Source organism: Bufo gargarizans, chromosome 2 (genome assembly GCF_014858855.1).
Source record: "Bufo gargarizans isolate SCDJY-AF-19 chromosome 2, ASM1485885v1, whole genome shotgun sequence".
NCBI classification, from domain to species: Eukaryota; Metazoa; Chordata; class Amphibia; order Anura; family Bufonidae; genus Bufo; species Bufo gargarizans.
Window position 1 is genome coordinate 143422827 of NC_058081.1, and position 22934 is coordinate 143445760.

Genomic DNA, 22934 nt, shown 5'->3' on the forward strand with positions numbered 1-22934 from the left:
GATGCCGGCTTTTGTTGCATCACTGGTGGCGTCCCACGTGTGATGAAATTCTTTTCATGAAATGAAGCACAATACCGTAAGATTAATAAGCGCTTAAAAAGAAAGAAAGACGCGAGAGATCGGTGAATTTTGGCTTATAAAAGCAAAGACCAGCCGGATATCTGCCTCCCTGGAAAGTCGACTCTTCTGGTAAAGTCTATCGCTGCGAGATATCCACTAAAGACGCAGAGGGAATATATTACCGATCGACTTCCAATACAGTACGGCTATATATAATCACCGAGGATCCCGAATCCGCACTGAACTTAGTTGGAATCAAATCTCCACATACCGTATCGCTGCCTGTAAAGAATTTCATCACACGTGGGACGCCACCAGTGATGCAACAAAAGCCGGCATCACTTCGTATATAACTGTGAGTAAAACAGCTCCGGCTTATTCCTAATAACAGGCAACAACTTTGTAGCGACAATAGAAGTGTAACGACTACTAAGTCGCACAGATACAAGTGACTATTCAAAAACTGTATCCAAATATCAAGTTCACCTTTACTATTTGCGACCTTACCTATTGGGGTATTGATCGGGTTAAATAACCCATTTGGAAAGACACTTTTTTACCATACAACAAACTTTGGTCAAAATACAGCATTGATACTATTGTATTTAACATTTTTATTAGTTTTAGCTTGTGTATTTTAAGTATGTTTATTTAAGTGTATATTACTAATAAATATTGTTTATATTAATTATCCGTGTGGAACCGAATAGTGGTGTGCCCTACTACTTTTCCCCTTGTTTTCCAATATTTTTAGAGGATTGGGTGAATCCTCTCTGTAGGAGCACCCATACAATTTTTGATTATACAGGTGAGCCCTCTCTAAATATTCGTATTTTAACTATTTTCTGTTACCAGATAGTTGGGGGTTGTTCAGATCGGTATCAAGGGTTGTGCACCTCTACTTTAGGCCTCATGCACACGACCGTTGTGTGTTTTGTAGTCCATAAATTGCCGATCCGCAAAATACGGATGGCATCCGTGTGCAATTGCGGAACGGCATGGACAGCCATTAATATAACTGCCTATTCCTGTCCGCAAAACGGACAAGAATAGGACAGGTTATATTTTTTTTGTGGACCACGGAACGGAGCAATGGATGCAGACAGCACACTGAATGCTGTCCGCATCTTTTGCGGCCCCATTGAAGTGAATGGGTCCGCATCCAAGCCGAAAAAACTGCGGCTCGGATGTGGACCAAAACAACGTTCATGTGCATGAGGCCTAAGAGGATAAAGATCATGAGAGAGAATTACTCCAGTACAAAACTTCTCTCTCTTTATTCTTGCACCCCAACTGATCAAAAGCCTTGTCGCTGTAACATAGCAAAAGTTTTTTTCACAGTGCAAGTACACCTTAAAGAGCCTCTGTCAGCATGATCAACACTGCTAGGATTCATCATGCTGATTTAAACCAATACCTTTCTTTTGTCTGTATGTTAAACAGCTGCAGAGATACCTGCAAATGAGCATGTTGGAGCACCAGAGGGCAGGACTGAAGCCTTGGAACACTGTTTTTAATACCCCTCTACTCACCACTGCCATTTAGGGATAGCCATCAGCATGCTGTTTCCTAGCATGTACATATCATATACAATACTTACTATAGCCTGACCACATTGAGAATAATGGTTTTCTATGCTTAGAAAGCTAATACATATTACTGGTTTATTATTCACAGGCACAATATATGGTTATAAAGACACCAGCCATATGTATTAGCTTGCCAAGTATAGAAACCCACTCTTCTCAATGATATGAGGCTACAGCCTAGAAGTAAGTGGTCAGTTTTGCATGTTCCCAGGAGAGACTTCTGGATTTTTTTCTTTGGTTATTTTTTTCTCCCTCATTTAACTCACAATAAAAGGCTATAGCTTTGCTATGTTGAAAATAGACGTTTTCTATACTTAGAAAGCTAATACATATTAGGGCTCTTTCACACTTGCGTTCTTTTGTTCCGGCATAGAGTTCCGTCGTCGGGGCTCTATGCCGGAAGAATCCTGATCAGGATTATCCCCATGCATTCTGAATGGAGATAAATCCGTTCAGGATGCATCAGGATGTCTTCAGTTCAGGACCGGAACGTTTTTTGGCCAGAGAAAATACCGCAGCATGCTGCGCTTTTTGCTCCGGCCAAAAATCCTGAACACTTGCTGCAAGGCCGGATCCGGAATTAATGCCCATTGAAAGGCATTAATCCAGATCCGGCCTTAAGCTAAACGTCGTTTCGGCGCATTGCCGCATCCGACGTTTAGCTTTTTCTGAATGGTTACCATGGCTGCCAGGACGCTAAAGTCCTGGCAGCCATGGTAAAGTGTAGTGGGGAGCAGTATACTTGCCGTCCGTGTGGCTCCCAGGGCGCTTCAGAGTGACGTCCGGGCGCCCCACGCGCATGGATGACATGATCGCATGGCACGTCATCCATGCGCATGGGGCGCTCTGACATCATTCTGGAGCGCCCCGGGAGCCGCACGGACGGTAAGTATACTGCTCCCCCGCTCCCCACTACTACTATGGCAACCAGGACTTTAATAGCATCCTGGCTGCCATAGTAACACTGAACGCATTTTGAAGACGGATCTGTCTTCAAATGCTTTCAGTTCACTTGCGTTTTTCCGGATCCGGAGTGTAATTCTGGAAAATGGAGTACACGCCGGATCCGGACAACGCAAGCGTGAAAGAGGCCTTACTGGTTTCTATAATCTTATATAGTGCCTATTAGTAAACCAGCAATATATATTAGCTTTTTCTCAATTTTGTAAGGCTATAATGCCAATCACAAACATTTACATGATCAGTTGTGACCACAGCATCTGAGAGGTCTTTCCACAAATAACACTCCCCAGGTCGTAACTGCGTGGAGATCAAGGAAGCTGTTTGGTTGCCATGGCAGCCTCAGGCCCTCAGAAGGATGCTACGCCTGCAGTCTAGGGCGGAAGTGATCTGATAATTACATATCCTCTAGGGGGACTAAAAATATAAATATTTCCCTCATATTAAAAATGTAAAAAAATAATAAAATAAATATATGTATCGCTGTGCTTAAAAACTCCTGTACTATTAAAATATATAAATAGTTATCCCGTATGGTGAATGCTGATTCGCCATTTTCTTGTTGCTTCACCTCATACCAATCCTAAAATGACATCAATAAAAACTATAGACCGTTCCGCAAAAAATGATGGAACTATAATGGGGGGGTCAGAAAAGGGCAGTGCAAAGTAAAAAAAAAAAACTTTTTCTAAGTTTATTTTAAGTATTAAAACACAAGAAAAGGGAAAAACCAATAAATGTGGTATCTCTGTAATCGTACTGACCCAGAGAATTAAGGTTACAAGTCTGTTTTACCACATAGGAAACGGCGTAAAAACCAAACCCATAAAACTATAGGGGAATTTTTCTTTTTCCAGTACCACCCCATTTGGATTTTTTTCCTGCTTCCCCCTATATCTTATGCAACATTTAAATGGCGCCATTAGAAAGTGCAACAAGCCCTCATATGTTTATGTGAGCAGGAGGAAAGACGGGAAAAACAAAAACAAAAAATCGTGGTGTCAGGAAGGGGTTAAATATTGCATATAATTGTCATGTATGTGGTAATGGATATTGACACAATTTTTAACAATCTTCAGTTGTGTGCCTGTGTTGAGCACCAGCCCTCTGCCTCGGTCAAACAACCATTTTAACAGCTTTAAAGCAAATATTGTAACATTTTAATGGTTGATACTATTTAATATGCTGTAGAGAAGAACAGATGCGTTTACAGTGTTAACTTTGGTCATCCACACGCAGCTAGGCTCAGACAATAGTCAAGGTGACTTGTGTCATTTTAGGTCACACCGTTGTGTGTGGGAGGGAAGTGTGTTGGATGGGAACTATAGTAACAAGAAAACCAGCAATGGGGGGTCACTGCGGCACATCCAGTTATGCTGCCTTGTGCTGCTTTTAAATGTGCAAACAAATAAAACAACTTATTCTGAAGCATTAAAGACATGTTATTTCAAGGTTCTTTTTAGACCATTTAATTCCATAAGTACAAATGCTGTACATCGTGTATTTTAGGAGAGGAGAAATTATTTGCTAGCTATTTGTTTATTGTACAGTAGCTGGTTATTTTGTATGTTTTGTATTTTTAAAATGTTTTGTGGGGTTGCTACATTGGTGGAACACACTGCCTTCGAGCATGGTGTACTTTACAGTATCTGCAGTAAATGGGAGGTACTGTAATGGTTAGAGAAATGTCAGTAGACTAATACAATCTCCAGGAAAAGATGGAGTGTAGCTCCATCCATAGAAAACAGAGTGGAATCAGAGAGATGCTTGCAGAGCCATACAGTGTATGTGGAGTCACATTATTATGACCACCAGTTAAAATCCAGAGTAACCGCCACATGCAGCACAGACAGCAGGTAAATGGGCTGGGAGTCACTTAGTAAGGTCCCGATAGGTTGTCACAGGTATCTGGATGTATCTGGAGTGAGGAAAGAATTATGGGGCCAGGGTAGTACTTGGAAGTCTTGGTAATCCTCTTCCAACCAATGTTTGACAATTCTAGCCATGTGTCACATTGTCTTGCTGGAAGATACCATCCCAAGGAAGACAATCAGTATGTATGTATGTACGTGATCTGCAAGGGTGGATTCATATCCAAATCGGTTAAGAACGTATTCCACGTGAATGAGTGGGCCCAGAGAATAACACTGCCACTGCCAGCTAGTTTTCTTCCAGCAATGGTTGCTGGGTGTTTTCTCATGTTTCTCGTCTGACATGGTGACATCCATCTATTCGATGAAGCAAAAAACGCGAGTCTTCGGAGAAGACAACCTTTTGCCGATCGGCAGAGGTCTGCTGATGCAGTTTCAAAAGCAGAGGTGCTGTGACCATCCATCTGCTTCCAAGCTCCATATGCAGTAGGGTTTGCTGAAGTGTGATACATTTTCACCACAGCAGCACGTTATCATTTCACTAATTGCACAGCTTCACAAAAGCCAATAATCATCCTATTTTGCAAAACCCATTTTACCTGTGACAGGAATGAGGGATATTTGTGCAGTGACAGCCACACACCTTATATACCCACCGAGCCAGCTCACAACACGTGACTTCCTTCATAAGCTACACACTGCCAACCCTGAGAGTAGGAAGGGTTCATAATGTTACTGTGTATACAGGATCATTATCTTGCAATGTCAAGGCCTCCAGTGGTACGTTTCAGCAGTCATTGCCCATCCTATGACAATTAAATTACTCTGCTCAATCCATCCTAGTCTATTCAGCAAAGCTGACAAGTGAGCATCAGCATATTGTCTGTGCTTCAGTGGCTGTTGTAAAAACTGTAATACTGTAGTTCAAAATTTGTCTTTTTATGTATAGTCACATTAAAAAAAACGCATTGTCTGAACATATTTCCTTAGGTCCAAAGGAGTGTGGACTATCGGGATTTTGTGTTTGATATGGATTCTTGTAATTTTGGAAAGTTACCTGTAAATGGCTACTTGATTCTAATTAAAAATTGTTTACGGTTTCTCAGAATTAACCAATATTATGACCATGTATGTGAATGGGGAGTGGGAAGTTATGTCTCATTTATAGACCTGTGAAGAATAACAAACCCATTGCAGATTTCAAACTTTATTGCATGTTCAGATTGCCCCAGATTCCACACTGAAGAGCTCAAATGAATCCCTTTGCCTATGGCCCATTTGTACTGTGGGACTATACATAATTTCCCCTGAAGAGGATTGAGTACAATTGTGCAGAGGTCAATCTTTCACTTAGCTTAGGGCATGTAACAGAGGCCCTAATGTCAGTCTGACCCATAGCTGAAGGTAGGAAACGGTTGGCAATTGAGCTTCCGACCTGCAAAGGGAACTCTCTAATGGGTGTAAAGGCTTTTCTGCCTCATGTTTGCCCCCTTTTTTAATGGGTCTTTTAGACCATGCATTGCTAAGGGTACTTTAACACTAGCGTTTTCTTTTCCGGCATAGAGTTCCGTCACAGGGGCCCTATACCGGAAAAGAACTGATCAGCTATATCCCCATGCATTCTGAAAGGAGAGTAATCAGTTCAGGTTGCATCAGGATGTCTTCAGTTCAGTCATTTTGACTGATGAGGCAAAAGAGAAAACCGTAGCATGCTGCGGTTTTATCTCCTGCGAAAAAAACTGACGACTTGCCTGAATGCCGGATCCGGCATTTTTTCCCATAGGAATGTATTAGTGCCGGATCCGGCATTCAGAATACTGTAATGCCGGACCTGTCCTTCCGGTCTGCGCATACGCAGACTGAAAAAAAGGTGAAAAAAATAAATGCCGGATCAGTTTTGCCAGATGACACCGGAAAGACGGATCCGGCATTTCAATGCATTTATTTGACTGATCAGGCATTTTTAAGACTGATCATGATCCTGATCAGTCTTACTAATGCCATCAGCTGGCATACATTTTGCCTGATCCGGCAGGCAGTTCCGGCGACAGAACTGCTTGCCGGATCTCTCTGACGCAAGTGAGAAAGTAGCCTAGCCTCTAATTTTACATTAACATGTTTTTTTTTTTAAGATGACCAAAACATTATGGTCTCCTTACTAGAGACAAAATACAAATACAGTAGAAATGTGTTAGTAATGTGATGTACCATAATTCTTGTGATGTAACAGCAATCATATGATGCCAGCAGTGTCAGCTACGTGTCATCAGCCACTCATCTTCTATCACATTCCCAATTTTGCTTCTGTTTTACAAATTATCAGTATTATGTACTTAATTAGGTAATCGGAACCATTCATACTGTTTCATTCAGTTTCTGATACAAAATATCAAATTCTAGCCTAGTCCCGGTCACTTCTTCTTCAAGCCTCTTATCACACATTACTCATACCATTCGTCTTTTCTACCCTTGCCACTGTAATTAAACTCCTCTTCTCATAGAGCAGATAGGCAGCTTCTTGAATCATTGCTGAACTCCCTCTCTCGATTTATATGCTCCTCCAGCTGACATCAGCAGAGAGGTAGGAAAGGGCAGCACTGATTTCATGTCTCCTCTTACCTTACTATGCAGTGAAAAGAATGAGTTGCAGCTTGCAAGTGAATGCCACTACCAAAGACCGTGGAGCACTCTTTTTTTTTTAGATTGGACAGTCAAATTTTCAAATTTATGTGCTAATTTTAAGAGGTTATAAGTGGCTCACTTGAGGTGCAGTATAGGCATTCAGAGATCTGGCAGGCTGCTCCAACACAGAGCAGCCTGCTAGATCTCACAGGATCCGGTGTTGCCAGATCCCCATTTACTCCAAGGAGGTCCGGTGGCAATCCGGCCGATTTCCGGCATAAATGCCAAGTTTTGGAAAGCGTTGAATACTGGTTTTTGTCTGGCCAACAGCTGGTATTTGCACTGGATCAGGCCGCCAGATCTCCTAAATGTGATGTGAACGCAGCCATAAAGAACTTTGGTTGCAAGCTACATCAGTTTACAAAAAAGTTATTTGGCAGTGTATAAGAAGACACAAGTTGAGTGACTATCTTCAACATGTTCCAACCCACTATGCCAATATATATGCTTGCGCACAGGAAAATGAAAGATATTGTAGCATCAGTCTAGAGTATATGAAGAAGTGTAGAGCGATGGCATTGGTTAGATTTGTAACGTTCTGTAACTGGTTTGCATCATCCCACAAATAGATTGCCTTATGTACAACATTGTGAACCTAGGTCACTCTCAGTAGCAAATTGAATGCTGAAACAGTAGGTCATAAAGGTAACATTAAACTCTGCATTTTAGCTCCATGCTTCATACCATGTACATTTCAGCATTTTACAATTGTCCTTTAATCTTGACTAATTGCTGTGTCCGTAGGAATTGTTAGAATGTATCTGTGAAAAAATAATGATTTTAGATATAGTAGTTAAAGGGGTTGTCCAGCTTCAGGAGAAAACTGGACAATCCTCGGAAACTGCCTGCAGTAAAGAAGTGATAAGTACTTACCTGACAGATCCTGTACCTCTGCTCCAGTTCTGCCGCCTGGGTTTTATTTACCCAGCTGCAACGTTGATGTCGTGTCAACAACACATGACTACTGCAGCCAAGCGTTGGCCTCAGCATAGGGTTGGACGATATCAAAAATATTCCCACAATATCACTATTGTGCTAAATTTCATAATGATGTTATGTATCGTGATAAATACCCAATTTAGAAGGAAAAATCACTCAAAACGTCCTGGAAATTTGGTGACAGACTCCATCCACTGTCCTGTCTGGTCCTCAGACACCCCAGACTTGCTTTCTTATAAAGGCTACAAGAATAAATTATACAGTATTGAGCTTGTACAGTATAATGCCTCCATGTTGCCCCCATACATTATAGTAATACCTCCTTGTAGCCCCTCTGTTCCACACCATGTAATGAGCCCCGGGCCAGGGAGTGAGCGGCTAACAGGGCTTTCACTCTCCAGCATCTACAGCACAATGTATATAGTATATATATACAGTTATATGGGATACAGCACAGTGTATACAGTTATATGGGGTACAGCACAGTGTATACAGGGTGCAGGGTCAGTGTCTACAGTTAGATGGGGTACAGCACAGTGTATGCAGTTATATGGGGCACAGCACAGTGTATACAGGGTGCAGGGTCAGTGTATATAGGTATGTGGGGTACAGCACTGTATATACAGGGTGAAAAGTCAGTGTATACAGTTATATGGGGTACAGCGTCTGTGTATGCACTGACCCTGCACCCAATTTAGCTATGTACACTGACCCTGTATACAGAGTGCAGTGTATGGAGTACAGCACAGCTTACATGGTCGTTAAATTGTCCTTCCCCCTCCTGCCCCACATTTCACTCCCAGCAGCCCTTCCTCAGCCTCACCTGCACTTCAGTCCCATCGTTATCGCTCCTCCTGTCCCGCTGTTCTATGGTTGCTGGGTGAAGCCTCCTGAAACTGAACACCAGTCCATGTAAGTGCGCAGCATACTGCTGTTTTAGAAGTGATCAGTGCGTGACTGCCCCTATGACATCCCTAAAATACCGCAGTATATCAGGAGTGTTGCTCCAGACAAGGGCATGTGACATCACAGTTGCAGTGGGGTAAATGGAACCATGTCAGGAGAACTGGAGGGCTGCCGTGGGGGTCTGTCAGATAAGTACTTACCACTTCTTTATTGCAAGCCGATCCCAAGGGTTATCTTGTTTTCTCCTTAAACCAGACAGCCCCTGTAAAGGGAATGTCTCATTTGATTTTAGTATTATTAATTAGATGTAAGTCCTTAGAAGCAAAAGGGGATTACATTTAAATTTAGCTTTATCATTTAACTAAATCCCCCTGGAGCGGCCATACTGAAAGCACACACTTTAGTCCTATATTGTCTATATGAACTGTGCAGCACGTTGTATGCACTTTATGGCAGCTGAAAAGAAAGGGAGTTGATTGACATAGAAATGCTATAGATTATTACAGTCTCCCTGAAGTAATGTTTCACTCCCCCCCCCCCCCCTGTTTCTGAAGAGCAGGGAGCCACATAGGACATGCATGCAGAGCCTGGGGCCCGGAAAATGGGCCCGTTATCGGGAACAAACGTTTATACTAATGCACACTCACTCATACTATTTGGCATACACCGTGTAAAGGTGTATGAAGAATGAACGGTAGTAATAATAATTGTTCATTCCCCATTTATTTTGCATACAGCCATGTGACATGCCCTTTCAAGGGAACCTGTCATCAACTTTATGCTGTCCATACTAACAGCAGTATAAAGTAGAGACAGGTGAGTTGATTTCAGCGGTCTGTCATTTAGAAGTTAAAAGTAAGTGGTTGCCGAGAACCAACATCACAATCATTGCAGACTGGGCCTGGAAAAGAGTCCCGGCCACCTGAGAAGAGTCCTGGTTAGTCATAGATTCCTGCTCTCCTGCCCACCTGCTGATGACTGACCGTCTTCTACCTAGTTTTCTCCCTTTCTCTCTAGGATATAACGGCCAACCATCAGCAGACGGGTGAGAGAGCAGGAGATTAGGAATAACCAGGACTCTTCTCAGAGACTTGACTCTTTTCAAGGCCTGAGAGGCAATGATTATGAGCCACCACTTACTATTAGCTCATGAGTGACACACCGCTGACATCAGCATTTGTGTCACTAATTTACGATGCCCTCAGTGAGGTCAGCATAAAGTTGATGACAGGTTCCCTTTTAAACAAGCACCAGTTGATTTGAGTTGCATTGATCAGGGTTCATTAATGGTCCAACTGGCCCCTTATCTGTGTGTAGTGGCCTTATCTAGGCTTCCATCAGTACAATAGAGTTCTCTTACCTACCCCTAATGATTTTGAGAATTCATTGCGAGGTGGCCATACACATTCAGTGAAGTCAAGTCAACCAAGTTCTGCACCCTCAGCCAGATAGATGTCGAGGTAAAGAATGAATGGGCATGTTGTCTCTCGGCATCCCCGATCATTTGTTCCTTTGGAAATAACTAGAGGAGTCTCCCCCATTGAGAACACCTGCATACACAGCAGAAGTATATGACCACCTTTATTCAGTAAAGCAGACAGTGGAGCCACAGAAAAAGAAATGTCAGCTCATTGTGACTGCTCTAATGACTAATGTGAAAATTGGAATATTTCAAGATTTGTTTTATATAAATAGACACATAGAAAGAAAAATAAAATTATGTTTATAATAAAAATAAAACTGATTTAAGTGTATAAGAACATGTTCTTATCTGATGATACATTCCCTTTAAGTAGTTTATAAGTAAATGCAAATGGTTGCCTTTGATGTATGTGTGATGCTTTACATTACATTGTAAATAGTAACAAATTTAGAATGAATATGAAGTCAGGCAGTGATATATATCACCCACATAGCACAGCTTTTAGAGCGGATGTAAAGTATGTACTAGCATTGCATTCACTAGGGAAGAAACAGCTGAGACTACTGTATATGGCTGCCAGAAAAGGTGATTGTACCTTTGTTAAAAACGAAGACTCAGAAGTGCTGCTCAGAGAGCTCTGCCCCTTTGGCTAAACCGGATTTGCTTGGCCTTTCGAGTGTGTGGAGTATGAACCTTATATCATTTCTATGGATCAGTATTCTGCACACTTGAGGAGCCAAGTAGATCTGATTTAAAGGGGTTTCCCAGGACCCCTGTCGATCAGCTGTTAAACAAGCTGCTTTCTCTGTGCTTACCAAGCACCGCACTGTGCATTGTATAGAAGCTGTGCTTGGTATCCCTATTGAAGCGAATGGGGCTGAACGCAATACCAAGCACAGCCACTATACAATATACAGCACTGTGGGTGGTAAGCTGTGAGAAAGCTGCGGCGCTCACGGGAACATGCCTTCTCAAACAGCTGATTGGCGGGGGTCCCCCACTGATCATATATTGATGACTATCCTGAGGGAAAACCCCTTTAATGCAAAATAGGCAGAATTCTCTGCTTTTGCACCTTTTTTTTCTAGCAAAGGTTCCTTTAAGATCTTGCATCAATACTGTCTGAGAAAAAAGTGTCCCTGATACAGTCCCTGTGCACGTTGTAGTTAAAGTGTAACTGTCATTCAAAGGCTTTGTTTTTGTTTGTTTTTTAATTTGTACATGTACAAATTGTATCTGAAGTGTTCCTTAGCAGCGCTCTCTAAATAAGCATTATTAAGGAGTATCCCCAGCATACTGAATAACGAGCCGCCGGGAGAGGCAGTCAGCGCTCACTATTGACAGTAACATAGAGACATTATATATACTGTGGGGGACATTTATCAAGTTTGCCATGCCATCAGGCTCACTGCTAGGCGGACGTCTCCGTCTCTCATACCCATGTGAAGCCCCGTACGTCACCGCTGCTAAAAAGCCTTTGGCCTGCGAGGTGCATCCCAGGGGGAGCATCGGAGCAAGAAATGCTTCGATGCTCCACTTATACATGCTAAATGAGTGAGGATGAATTTACGTTCGCATTCAGCTCTTTATATATTCGTCAATAGAGCCTCACCCATATATTCGTAATGGAAAGGTGCTCGTGTCGTGGTATTGATACACCCAATCAAATATATGAATTAGAAATTTTAGTCGCTGTACGACAGGCACTCAATATCTTGGGACCATCAAGAAGTTGCGATAAATATGTAGAATTTATTAGAACACTATTAAAAATTAAAAAATATATTAAAATATTTAAAATGCCCAAATTAGATCCAAAAATAAATACAATGTGTAAGGTATAAAAATATAGTGATAGCATACAAGCAGATTTCAATTGGGCAGCGCTTCACATTAGGCGATAGTTCACATTAAACACAGAAAAAAATCCATCTGTTTAGAAGCTTATAATAAATATGGTAAGTATGCAAAAAGGGGATACAACAAAATATGCTCTCTATTCGGATTAGCACCTCCAACATCTTATATGTATATTTCTTTGCAGTTTATAATTTGTTCTTCAGGATTCACTTTATAGTAACCTTATTGTCAATCGGGCATGTACGTGATTAGTGATAGTAGTCTCTCCAATATAAGTATTAGTATCAATAGGTCGGGTGCGTATTTGTATTACCCCTCTCTTGTCGCACCCGTCTTGTGGGACGCCACAACATACTGGCGGGGAGTAACTACTTTTTACTATACCAACTACTAACACTGGAGATGTATGACGCTCTATTACTATTGATACTAATACTTATATTGGAGAGACTAACAAGTGATCACCAACTATCACTGATCACTTACATGCCTGATTGCCAATAAGGTTACTATAAAGTGAGTCCTAAAGAACAAATTATAAACTGCAAAGAAATATACGTATAAGACGTTGGAGGTGCTAATCCGAATAGAGAGCATATTTTGTTGTATCCCCTTTTTGCATATTTACCATATTTATTATAAGCATCTAAACAGATAGTTCACATTAAACACAGCAAAAAAATCTATTGCCTAATGTGAAGTGCTGCCCAATTGAAATCTGCTTGTATGCTATTGTATATCACTATATTTTTATACCTTACACACCGTACTTCTTGATGGTCCCAAGATATTGAGTGCCTGTCGTACAGCGACAAAAATTTCCAATCAAACACTTGTGGGTAGAGTTGAAGAAAAGGCTGTATTCGTACCCAAGTGAGTCGACCAGTATGCACCAACATTGGGAACGTGTAGAAGAGATCCGGGACCAGATTTCGGTGGAGGCATGCTGGAATCTGATCAAGAGCATGCCCAGAAGGATTCGGGCAGTGTTTAAAGCTAAAGGTGGATTTACAAAATAATGACATGAATTAAAATTTAGAATTTTAAGAGCAAACAGTAACAATGCAGTTACATGACAAGAATCTGCATAACTAATCATATGCTAGATAGTTGCAAGGCCAATTTATGTATGAGATAGCCAAGATCATTGTCTATAAAATGATGGTAGTCTAATGTTCAAAGCTGTGGATAACCTGAAAGTTTTTAATCAAAGTGATTACAGATTTGGTCAGGATCACTAAAGTGACCTTTGACAAGAAGTTGTTAGTGTCCATTTAAAACTGTCACCAAGACCATTGCACATGATAAATGTTCCTCCTTTATTTATGTATTCAGTACACAGTTCATTGCTGTGCTATGAAGACAGGTTTTCCTTAGCAACACCCATTTAGAGAGCGCCGCTAAAGGGCAGTTGAGAGCCAATTTTTTCATACAAATGTACAATTTCCCTTAATAAAGTATATTAGAAAACCTTTTCATGTCACTTCCCCTACACATTACAAAAAAAGTTCAATGACAGTTACACTTATATCCATCCCAACTCACCACAGTAAAAAATTGTGACACCCATTTACACATTCTGTAAGATTATCTTCATGTATCACAACACAAAGCGAAACAGAGCCTGACCAGCATCTTGTGGGGCACTGTTCTGGGACATTTTTTTAGTTTCCTTTTAAACCGCAGAAACCAAATAATACTGGGCAGGGTCTGTTTAGGTAACCTTTTGAGCTTACATTTGGCACTTTTGTATCATGCTCCAGATGTACAGTACATTTTAGGCAGGTTTGGAAAAAATGCAGCAAAGTAAGAATGCTTTCAAAAATAGAAATGTTAATAGTTAATTTTTTTTATTAATTAATAAAATGCAAAGTGAATAAAAAGAGAAATCTAAATCGGATCAATATCTGGTGTCACCATCCTTTGCATTCAAAACACCTTCAGTTTTTCTAGGTGGTTCCAAACATGTTGGGTAACTAACCACAGATCTTCTGTGGATGTTGGCTTGCACAAATCCTTCTGTCTGTTCATGTAATACCAGATAGTGTAGGTGATGATTAGGACTCTGTGGGAGCTATATCATCACTTCCAGGACTCCTTGTTCTTCTTTACTCTGGAGATATTTCTTAATGACTTTGGCTGTATGTTTGGGGTTGTTTTGCTACTGCAGAATAAATTTGGAACCAGTCGGATGCCTCCCTAATGGTACTGCAAGATGGATAAGAGTATCGCTATATTTCTTAGCATTGATGACACCATTAATCCTTTGCCAAACAAAATGCCTTGTATTGCAGCCATATATTTACTTCCATTCGAAATTGAAAGATGCCATCAGCTCAGAAATGACAGAAACCGGTGAGATCTAGTTACATGCATCTACTGTTCAGAGAGGTCTTCATGGAGGATTTGCTGCCAAAAAAAGCCATAGCTTTTGATGCGGCAACAAAGCCAAGCAACTCAGCTATCCACAAAAACATAGGAACTGGGGTGCAGAGCAATGGCAGAAGGTGATCTGGAGGACTGATGAGTCAAAATTTAGAAATATTTGATTGTAACTGAAGGCAGTTTGTTCGTCTTCAGGCAACAGTGAAGCATGATGGAGGCTCCTTGCAGGTTTTGGGGCTGTAGTTCAGCAATGGATGATGACATGATTAATGGTGTCCTCTATGCTGAAAAATACAGACAGATTTACCTATCATTCATACATATATCTGATTGGCTCCAGAATTTCTTCTGCAGCAGAGCAACAGCCCCAAACACAGTCATGTCCTTAAGAACTATCTTCAGTCTGTCTGGGATTACATGAAGAGAAAAAAGTATTTGAGCAAGCCTACATCAACAGAAGATCTGTGGTTAGTTCTCCAAGATATTTGGAATAACCTCCCTGCTGAATTCCTTCAAAAATTGTGTGCAAGTGAAGAATGCGGTTTTGAAGGCAAATGGTGATCACACCAAATACTAATTTAATTTAGATTTCTCTTTTCTTCATTTAACTTTGCATTCTGTTAATAAACATAAACTATTAACGATTCTATTTTTGAATGCAAAATATATATATTTGTACTGTTGTTGGCCAGTAAATAGAAGATTTAAATAAAAAAAAATTGTTTCCTCCGAAGTTGATACCCTTTAACGGCTAACTGAAAAGATGACAAAATTACAGGTTTTCAAGGCCACTTGGGCCAACGATGAGATGCCTGATAAAAGTGGCCCAAGTAGCCTCAAAAGCAGATTTGTCATCATCTTTTCAGTTAGCCATTAAAAGGTATCAACCACTGAGGAATCTCATTCACTTTTTTTTTTCTTTCCATTTTTGAAAGCATTTACTTTTCCCTATTTTTTTCCACATTTGCCTAAAACTTGTGCACTGCATTTGACAGTATGAGTATACAGTTGCATATGTGCCATTTACTGCCCTATCCCTATTTTGTAACTCATAAACACAACCACAGGCTAGTTGCATATGTGTTGGGACACCACAATGTGGGAAGCCGCCACCATCCACATAGCCTCAAGAATATAACATTTTTTGCCATGTTATTTGATGTATAAGTGAGGCCAAAGCACTCTTAAAAGAGCGATGAAAACAAGCAGCAATATTTTTGAGTACACACAGTTTTTTTTCCGATTATCGCATACAATATTTCGATAACATCTTAATGCCATGATATTAATAATTTACTATGCAGCTTTTGTTTTCATGCTATACAAAATGTTTGACATACAGAGACAAGAAAAGGCCAGTTAAATATTCTGAGCAATGTTTGGGTCTCTCTTGCCTTAGTTTGAATGTTTTTATTCTTTTAGCATGGAATGCAAGGATCCTTCATTTAAAGGCTTTACACGTTCCCAGATACCTTGTCACATGTTTATTTTGCTTTTCTTTTTGACTGTTTTGCCATCTTGCCATCCTCACGCTTCTCTTTTTCCTTGTCGCTTGTTGTGGGCTACTTTTCTCTAGAATGCCTGGAAGACCACGAGGTCGCCCAGCTGCTGCGTAGCTTTTCCTCTGACTACCCTCAGTCTCGGAACGTCTTTCTGGATGGGGCCATGGCCCACCACCTGCACCAATGCAACTACCATCTCCGCCTCTTCAAGAACTGGCTGATATCGGGCCAGGACGATTTGGAGTGCCTCTACGGTACTGCACGCTTGCCTCTGTGCCTTCAGCTATGGGGGCAGAGGCGGTTCCTCTGTCTGCTTTATGGAATGCAAAGTGCGCTGAAAAAAATTCAGATGCCCATAAGACAAAGCAAGCATATAAATGTCTGTCTGGTCATTAACCTGCATTTATACCCCAGTGTTTTTTTCCAATGGTTTGCTTCCTGTGCATTTTTGTGTTGCACTGAGTCATATTACTCCTTAAGTTCCAAGTTTGCACTTAAGAGCTTTGCTTGGTTGCTGTGTTTGAAATGAAATATTCAGTCTAGAATTTATTTAACATAAATGTAAAATATGAGTGTAAACTGAAGTACTATGAGTCCTTTGAGTAAAGATTGGAGTGGAATAACCGCCCAAAAGCAACCAGTCATGTTTCGGCATTTATTAGAACTGATTGGTTGAGGTGGGCAGCTGTTCCTCATTATATTAGGACTGGTAGGTAGGTGAGATGGTGATAATTACATGGCCACCATCATGAGAAAATACATCGACAACTATGCGTATACTTGGTGGCGTCAGAGATATATAGCTACATAGAACTGTTATTGATGGAATCACATTTTTTTAAAATCTTTCTTATAAATATTAATAAGGTCTTTACAGCGAACAAGTCAGTAGACTTATGCTGCCCGAACTACAGGCTCCCAAGTTACCAACACCATCACCACTGAACTGCTGCGGTTTTAAAACAGGCCGGGCACAGGGAATGTTGTTCCTAGGGTGGCTCCTGTCCGGCTTCTTTCTACTTGGCTCGGCTTAGATGACAGGCCTCCCTGTTTTGCATATAGGGAGGGACGTGTCGGTCAAACAGGAAGAATATGGAGGGATGCCATCCAGCAGTTTTCCCTGTACCTGGTTTGTTTTAACATCTTTGAAATGCTGCAGCATTTTTTAGAATAAAATATATATGTTGATGTTCCATCACTCCAGAGCTATACATTGGTTTTTGAAATGTGGCAGGCAGTGTTTCATGTTGCTCATGCATAGAGCAGCGTGAATCTACTTGGCAGGTTCCCTTTAGGTGTATGGTTCACATGTGGCCGATTTGCTGCAAACATTGCTGACTGTCCCATTCACCTGAAGGGTACTTGCAGACATCCAAAACCATACTGTAGAGACAAAAAAAAAATCAACATTGTGAACTAAGTATCATGACATATACAGCGGCGCCCAGGGATCTCACTGCACTTACTATTATCCCTGGGCGCCACTCCGTTCCCTCGTTATGTCCTCCGGTATGTTTGGGGACTTGGTTATAGTAGGTGGAGTCTGCCCTTGTTCTGCTGGGCGTCTCCTCCTCCTAGGCTGTAGCGCTGGCCAATTGCACTGCAGAGCTCACAGCCTGGGAGAAGGAGACGACCAGCAGAACAAGGGCAGACTCCGCCTACTATAACCAAGTCCCCGAACATACCGGAGGACATAACGGGAGAACGGAGCGGCGCCCAGGGATAATAGTAAGTGCAGTGAGATCCCTGGGTGCCGCTTTATATGTCATGATACTCAGTTCACAATGTTTGGACCGATGAAAGGTCCTCTTTAAAGAACTGATATTCAGTACAAATTTTTTGCACAGATTTGTTTGTGAATATGTCCTTATTTTCCACTAGTTTTGCATAACAAATCATATTTTTTCAACCTAGATCTGAAATTGTGCTGTACAGTCAAATGCTTTTATCTCACACGGGCCTCTTAACAACTGTCCTTTCGGTTTTACTTGTTTTGACGTAAACATATAAATCAATGCAAGAAGTTGCTGATAATTGCTTCATTGTTTAAAAGGTGTTGTCCCCTTAAGACAACTTATCGCCTATCCACAGGATCGGTGATAAGTGTCTGATCAGTGGGGGGTCCGACCACTAGGGCTCCCACCAATCACGAGAACAGGGGCTTGTGCTTCACCGTTTGAATGTAGCGGTGGTCATTCATGTGCGTTGTCACTCCATTCAACTTTGTTGGAGATAACCAAGCACTTTTACTGTGCTATCTCTGGCAAAGTTGAATGGAGCTCAGACACGCATGTATGTGTTCCGCTTCATTCAAAAAGGGGAATATGTGCCCTCATGGTCGGCTGGGGCCCTAGCACATCAGACACTTATCCCCCATCCCTGCATTGTGGAAAAGTTGTCTTAATGGAGTAAACCCATTAAAGCATACCTGAGTTTTCAAAGAAAAGTTTGCGTAATGGCTTTGGCATAATGGCTCAGTCGTTTGTAGTCATAACCGTGAAGGAACAGTTATGTTTGGGGTTCCCTAAAGTCTCTTGAGCCACATTATTCCTTGTTTCAGCTGCACAGCTAGATGCATTTCTCTCACAAGTGGTGGGTTTCTGCCTTCTGCCAGTACTGTTTGCAGTGACCTCATTTGCCTTATTTCCCACTATGTCTGTTTTCTTCCAGGGAGCTAAAAAATCTGATAATGAGGGGTAAATCAGACTTAACGAATGGCAGGAGACTCCAGTGATGTTTAGAGGCAGTTCTTTTATCAGGTTCACAATCTCCTCTACCTCTGACACTCCCCCACTTCCTCTCGGACACTCCCCCACTTCCTCTCAGCTTTTACCAGAGACTGATCTTGCCTGACAATAGGCAGTGGACAAATAACAGTGGACAGCAAGTTAGGTGGAAATTTGACCCCCTAGTGGCCATAACTTTACAGCTTATTTTTATTTTTTATTTTCAGGTGGATGCAGGCAGATTTCTTAAAGGCTATGTACACCTATGGGGCATTTTTTATTATTGCATTGTACTAATTTTGAGCTATAAATATTTTTTAAATTGGTTTTTTATTAAAAATAGTCTTTTTTTCTGTTCAGAGCTGACATACTCTAGAAGCACCCTTTAGATTTTCTGTCAGACCAGGAGCAGACAGACTCCTTATCTTTGCTCTATGACCTAAACACTCATTTATAGCTCAGTTCTTATCTTACTGATAAGAATGTGGCCTAAATAAGTGTTTATGACCTTGGTAGTTTAGAGCTCAGGTTTATTAGATGACAGGCACAAAGTAAAAAGTACCAGTCACACAGAGAGAAAAACAGTTAACCCTTTGTGACAGAACAGCTCAATATTTTTAATAAAGGCCAATTGAAAAAATGATTTTTAGCCAAAAATGAGTAACATGCAATCATAAATAAAATTGCCTCCAAAGGTATACATAGCCTTTAAAGGAAGTGATTAAAAATGTGCTATTTACACCATTCTGATGTTAAATTGTTTGAAAGTACATTGACTGAACAATATACTAGCTTAGTAACTAAGTGGACCTTTGAAGCTATTAAAGGTTACATTCAGCCATAGCACTACTATGTAGTACTGCTCTGTCCTACCGGTGGTTCTCAAGGAGTTTCAGGTCTACATATTCATTATGTCACCAGAGAAAAACAGTGCTATAATATAATGGGAGCAATACCATCAGGGTGTAATACAGATTAATGGGAGCTGTGATAGAAGGTGTGCTACTCTCACTGTTCTACCTGAATGCCTTGGCTATAAAGCTTACAGTTTCTATTGTAGCAAGAAAGGGTGCACATATGTCAGCTCATGCCAGAGCTGGGCACAACTGATATGTGTGCTTAGCATTTGTACACTTTAGTGCAGTCATACTCAACCTGCAGCCCTCCAGCTGTTGCAGAACTACAACTCCCAGCATGCCCAAAGAGCTATAAACCTACAGCAGGGCATTGTGGGAGTTGCAGTTTTACAACAGCTAGAGGGCCGCAGGTTGAGCATGCCTGCTTTAGTGCATAGGTCCAATGTCCATAACCTGAAAGCAATGGACAAAAAAATGCTACATGATACTTTTTTTTTTTTTTTATCCAGCATCAAAAGCCATGTGCCAGATGCTAGGAACTATATACTATGGGATCAGTTCTAGCATTGGTTTCCCAATGCTGGTGTTTCTGTACTACACCAGAGGGAAATTGAGCAGTTAAGTATACTGAGGGCGGGAGATACAAGGGTGCACAGACTGGCATGGGCCCGCCTTCCGTGCTCATTTGCATATGGATAAAAAGTACTTTTTTTTTTCTCCATAATGAAGCAACAAATCACGTAATCATTACATTTAACCGATTTAGTCCTAACGGGCATGGTGCCTGGTTTAACATCAAAATTCTTGGTAACAAAATTCCTTTAAATTAATCAAAATAAAAAAATATCTTTTAATTACAGGATGCTTAGAGCATAAATACCTAAAGTGCATTTTTTCCCCACAAAAGTGTTGTATAATATTTGGATAATATTCATCATAAAACAGTGATTGGGAGGGTGCAGGTGCTAAAGAAAAACAAGCTGCCAGTTTTCTTTCCTGCCACCTAAAAGACCAGGTTACATTCTGTTAAATGGATTCATTATATTGACTCCAATGGAGCTGAGCCGCAATACCACACACAATCCATGGACAAGTGTGGTGCTGTTTGGGAAGAAAGCCCTGTTTTTCTAATCCTGGAGAACACTTTTTTAATTGTTCTACTTGCTACAAGTAGTTATTATTTTGATCCTATAATTAATGCAACTAAAATCTTAGCATGGGGTACTCCATAATTATATATAAATGGGTTAACAGTGATGGTCTTGGAAAATAAAAGATCTTTCATTTAGCCACAGCATACAACACCCTAGGGGGTTTCTCTTCCTAGATCTACATCTAAAATCTGATCCGTATGAAATTGAAAAAAATAAATACTTGGTACTGCCAGGCCTTCTGATCTCTCAACTGCCCTCATCCATACACATGAGATTAAAGTTGGACAAAACGGTGGCATTCTAGCCGATCATTTTTTGAAGACATGAATGAGTGGTCACAATGGCCGACTGCAGCTTTTGTCTCCCAAAAATGTGATCTGCCAGGTTGTCAAATTTCAGCCATTTTTGTCTGAAATTACATGTGTATGGTATGTTTAGGTGAATATGGATGACCATTTTTCTTTGTGCTCAAGGACGAGGGAGTTCCATATATTTTTTTTTTAAGCTGACATGTTATTGATCGTTTCTGTGAACAATTCCAAGGATGACCGATTGGCCACAATGCATCAGTGTATGCTTAGCTTCCAGTCTGCCTTAAATGACAATAACTGAAAGGAGAAGTAGTAGCTGTGCTCCACTCATGACATGTATTTGCCCACTTCCGTCTGTACCAATTAAATGCATAACTGTAGATCCCAGTTGTGGCCAGTTATAAAGCTGCGCCACTGGACAAAAATCTATTTTTTTCTTGTTTTAATTATTTTTCTAGGAAATGTTCCTCAGTCACACAGTGTAGTTTGAACAGTTTTTGCCAAACAATGAATGGGTCATACAGGGAGAAGTTTATAGAGATGCACTCCCAGTTTAGAAACCACATTTAAAATCTACACCAAATCCGGATTGTCTGAATGAGGCTTTCATCAGGTCTTGAGAACCATTTTAAGATGATCTGGTAGCAAGTTCTATATATAGAAACATTAGCTAAATTCTGTGGGTACTTACTGCTCCAGCTAAGGTCATAAACCACAATTTCCACATTTTAATTGTTTGTGGTGTTAGCAAATAATGAATCATCCAAGTGTCTACAGCATTGTGTTGCATGCAGACATGGTTTCTATTTCTCTGAAAGACATACTATAAAGATATTAAGTATGATCATGTTGTATGAACCTGTCTGAATGCATAAAAATATGGCTTGGACTTGAACCAGCAGTTGTGTGTCATGTATATAAAATCGTGGCTGTTATTGGGCATAAGCAGGATTTTCCAGAAATTAGGTATCCTTTGTAAAATGTAATAACTAGAAGACGTATTGTCTGGGAAATGTTTTATGGTTCTCTTTCATTAATGTTGTCATTTAGGAAAGGAATATGTAGAAAAGTTGGAAAGTTGTATGAAGAAGTGTTTCAGTGGTCCTAGGTCTGACTCTGGACTAAAGTTTCAGACGATGGGTAAACTTTGTACCAACCCATCTTTCATTACAGCCCATACATGTTTTTGCAGTGGTCATTAACAGGCTTTAAACCTGCACATAACCTTTTAAAGGACATGCAGGCTTAGTCCAGCATGGATACTGTACTGTACGTGCTGTAATAGCCAAGATGGGAGAAACCTTTAGGCTAGGGCTACACGGCAACACTGGTCACGGCTAGGATCACTGAGTAACAATGATCCCATAGAAATGAATGGTATCGCCACAGCAGTCGCAAGAAATCCAACACGCCTGGATTTCTTGCAACTATTGCGGATATCCCATTAATTTCTATGGGATCAATGCTGCTCAGGTGTCGCCATGTAGCCCTAGCCTTTTAACCCCTTAGATGCTGCATGGTGCCAACCTCATTACATGGTAGCTTGGTGTCTAATGAAGGCTTACCTTGTATGCCTCCGGCACAGTTTAAGGCCTCTTGCACACAAACTTATTTTCATTCCGTCTCTGTTCCGTTTTTTTTTTTTTTTTTTTTTTGCAGACCGTATACGGAACCATTCATTTCAATGGGTCCGGAAAAAAACCCAGAAG

General features: G+C 40.8%; 1 protein-coding gene across 10 annotated transcripts in view; it reads left to right on the forward strand.

Annotated features, from left to right (window-relative positions):
* PPIP5K1 (diphosphoinositol pentakisphosphate kinase 1) overlaps positions 1–22934 on the forward strand; it is a 254458-nt gene that overhangs the window by 213538 nt on the left and 17986 nt on the right. For 7 of the 10 annotated variants that reach the window (XM_044279548.1, XM_044279550.1, XM_044279549.1 and 4 more), the window contains one exon: positions 16252–16431. The exons of the other annotated variants lie outside the window; for them this stretch is intronic. In XM_044279548.1, the coding sequence (XP_044135483.1) occupies positions 16252–16431 (180 nt within the window). The remainder of the gene's footprint in view (positions 1–16251; positions 16432–22934) is intronic. 10 annotated transcript variants of the gene reach the window in all.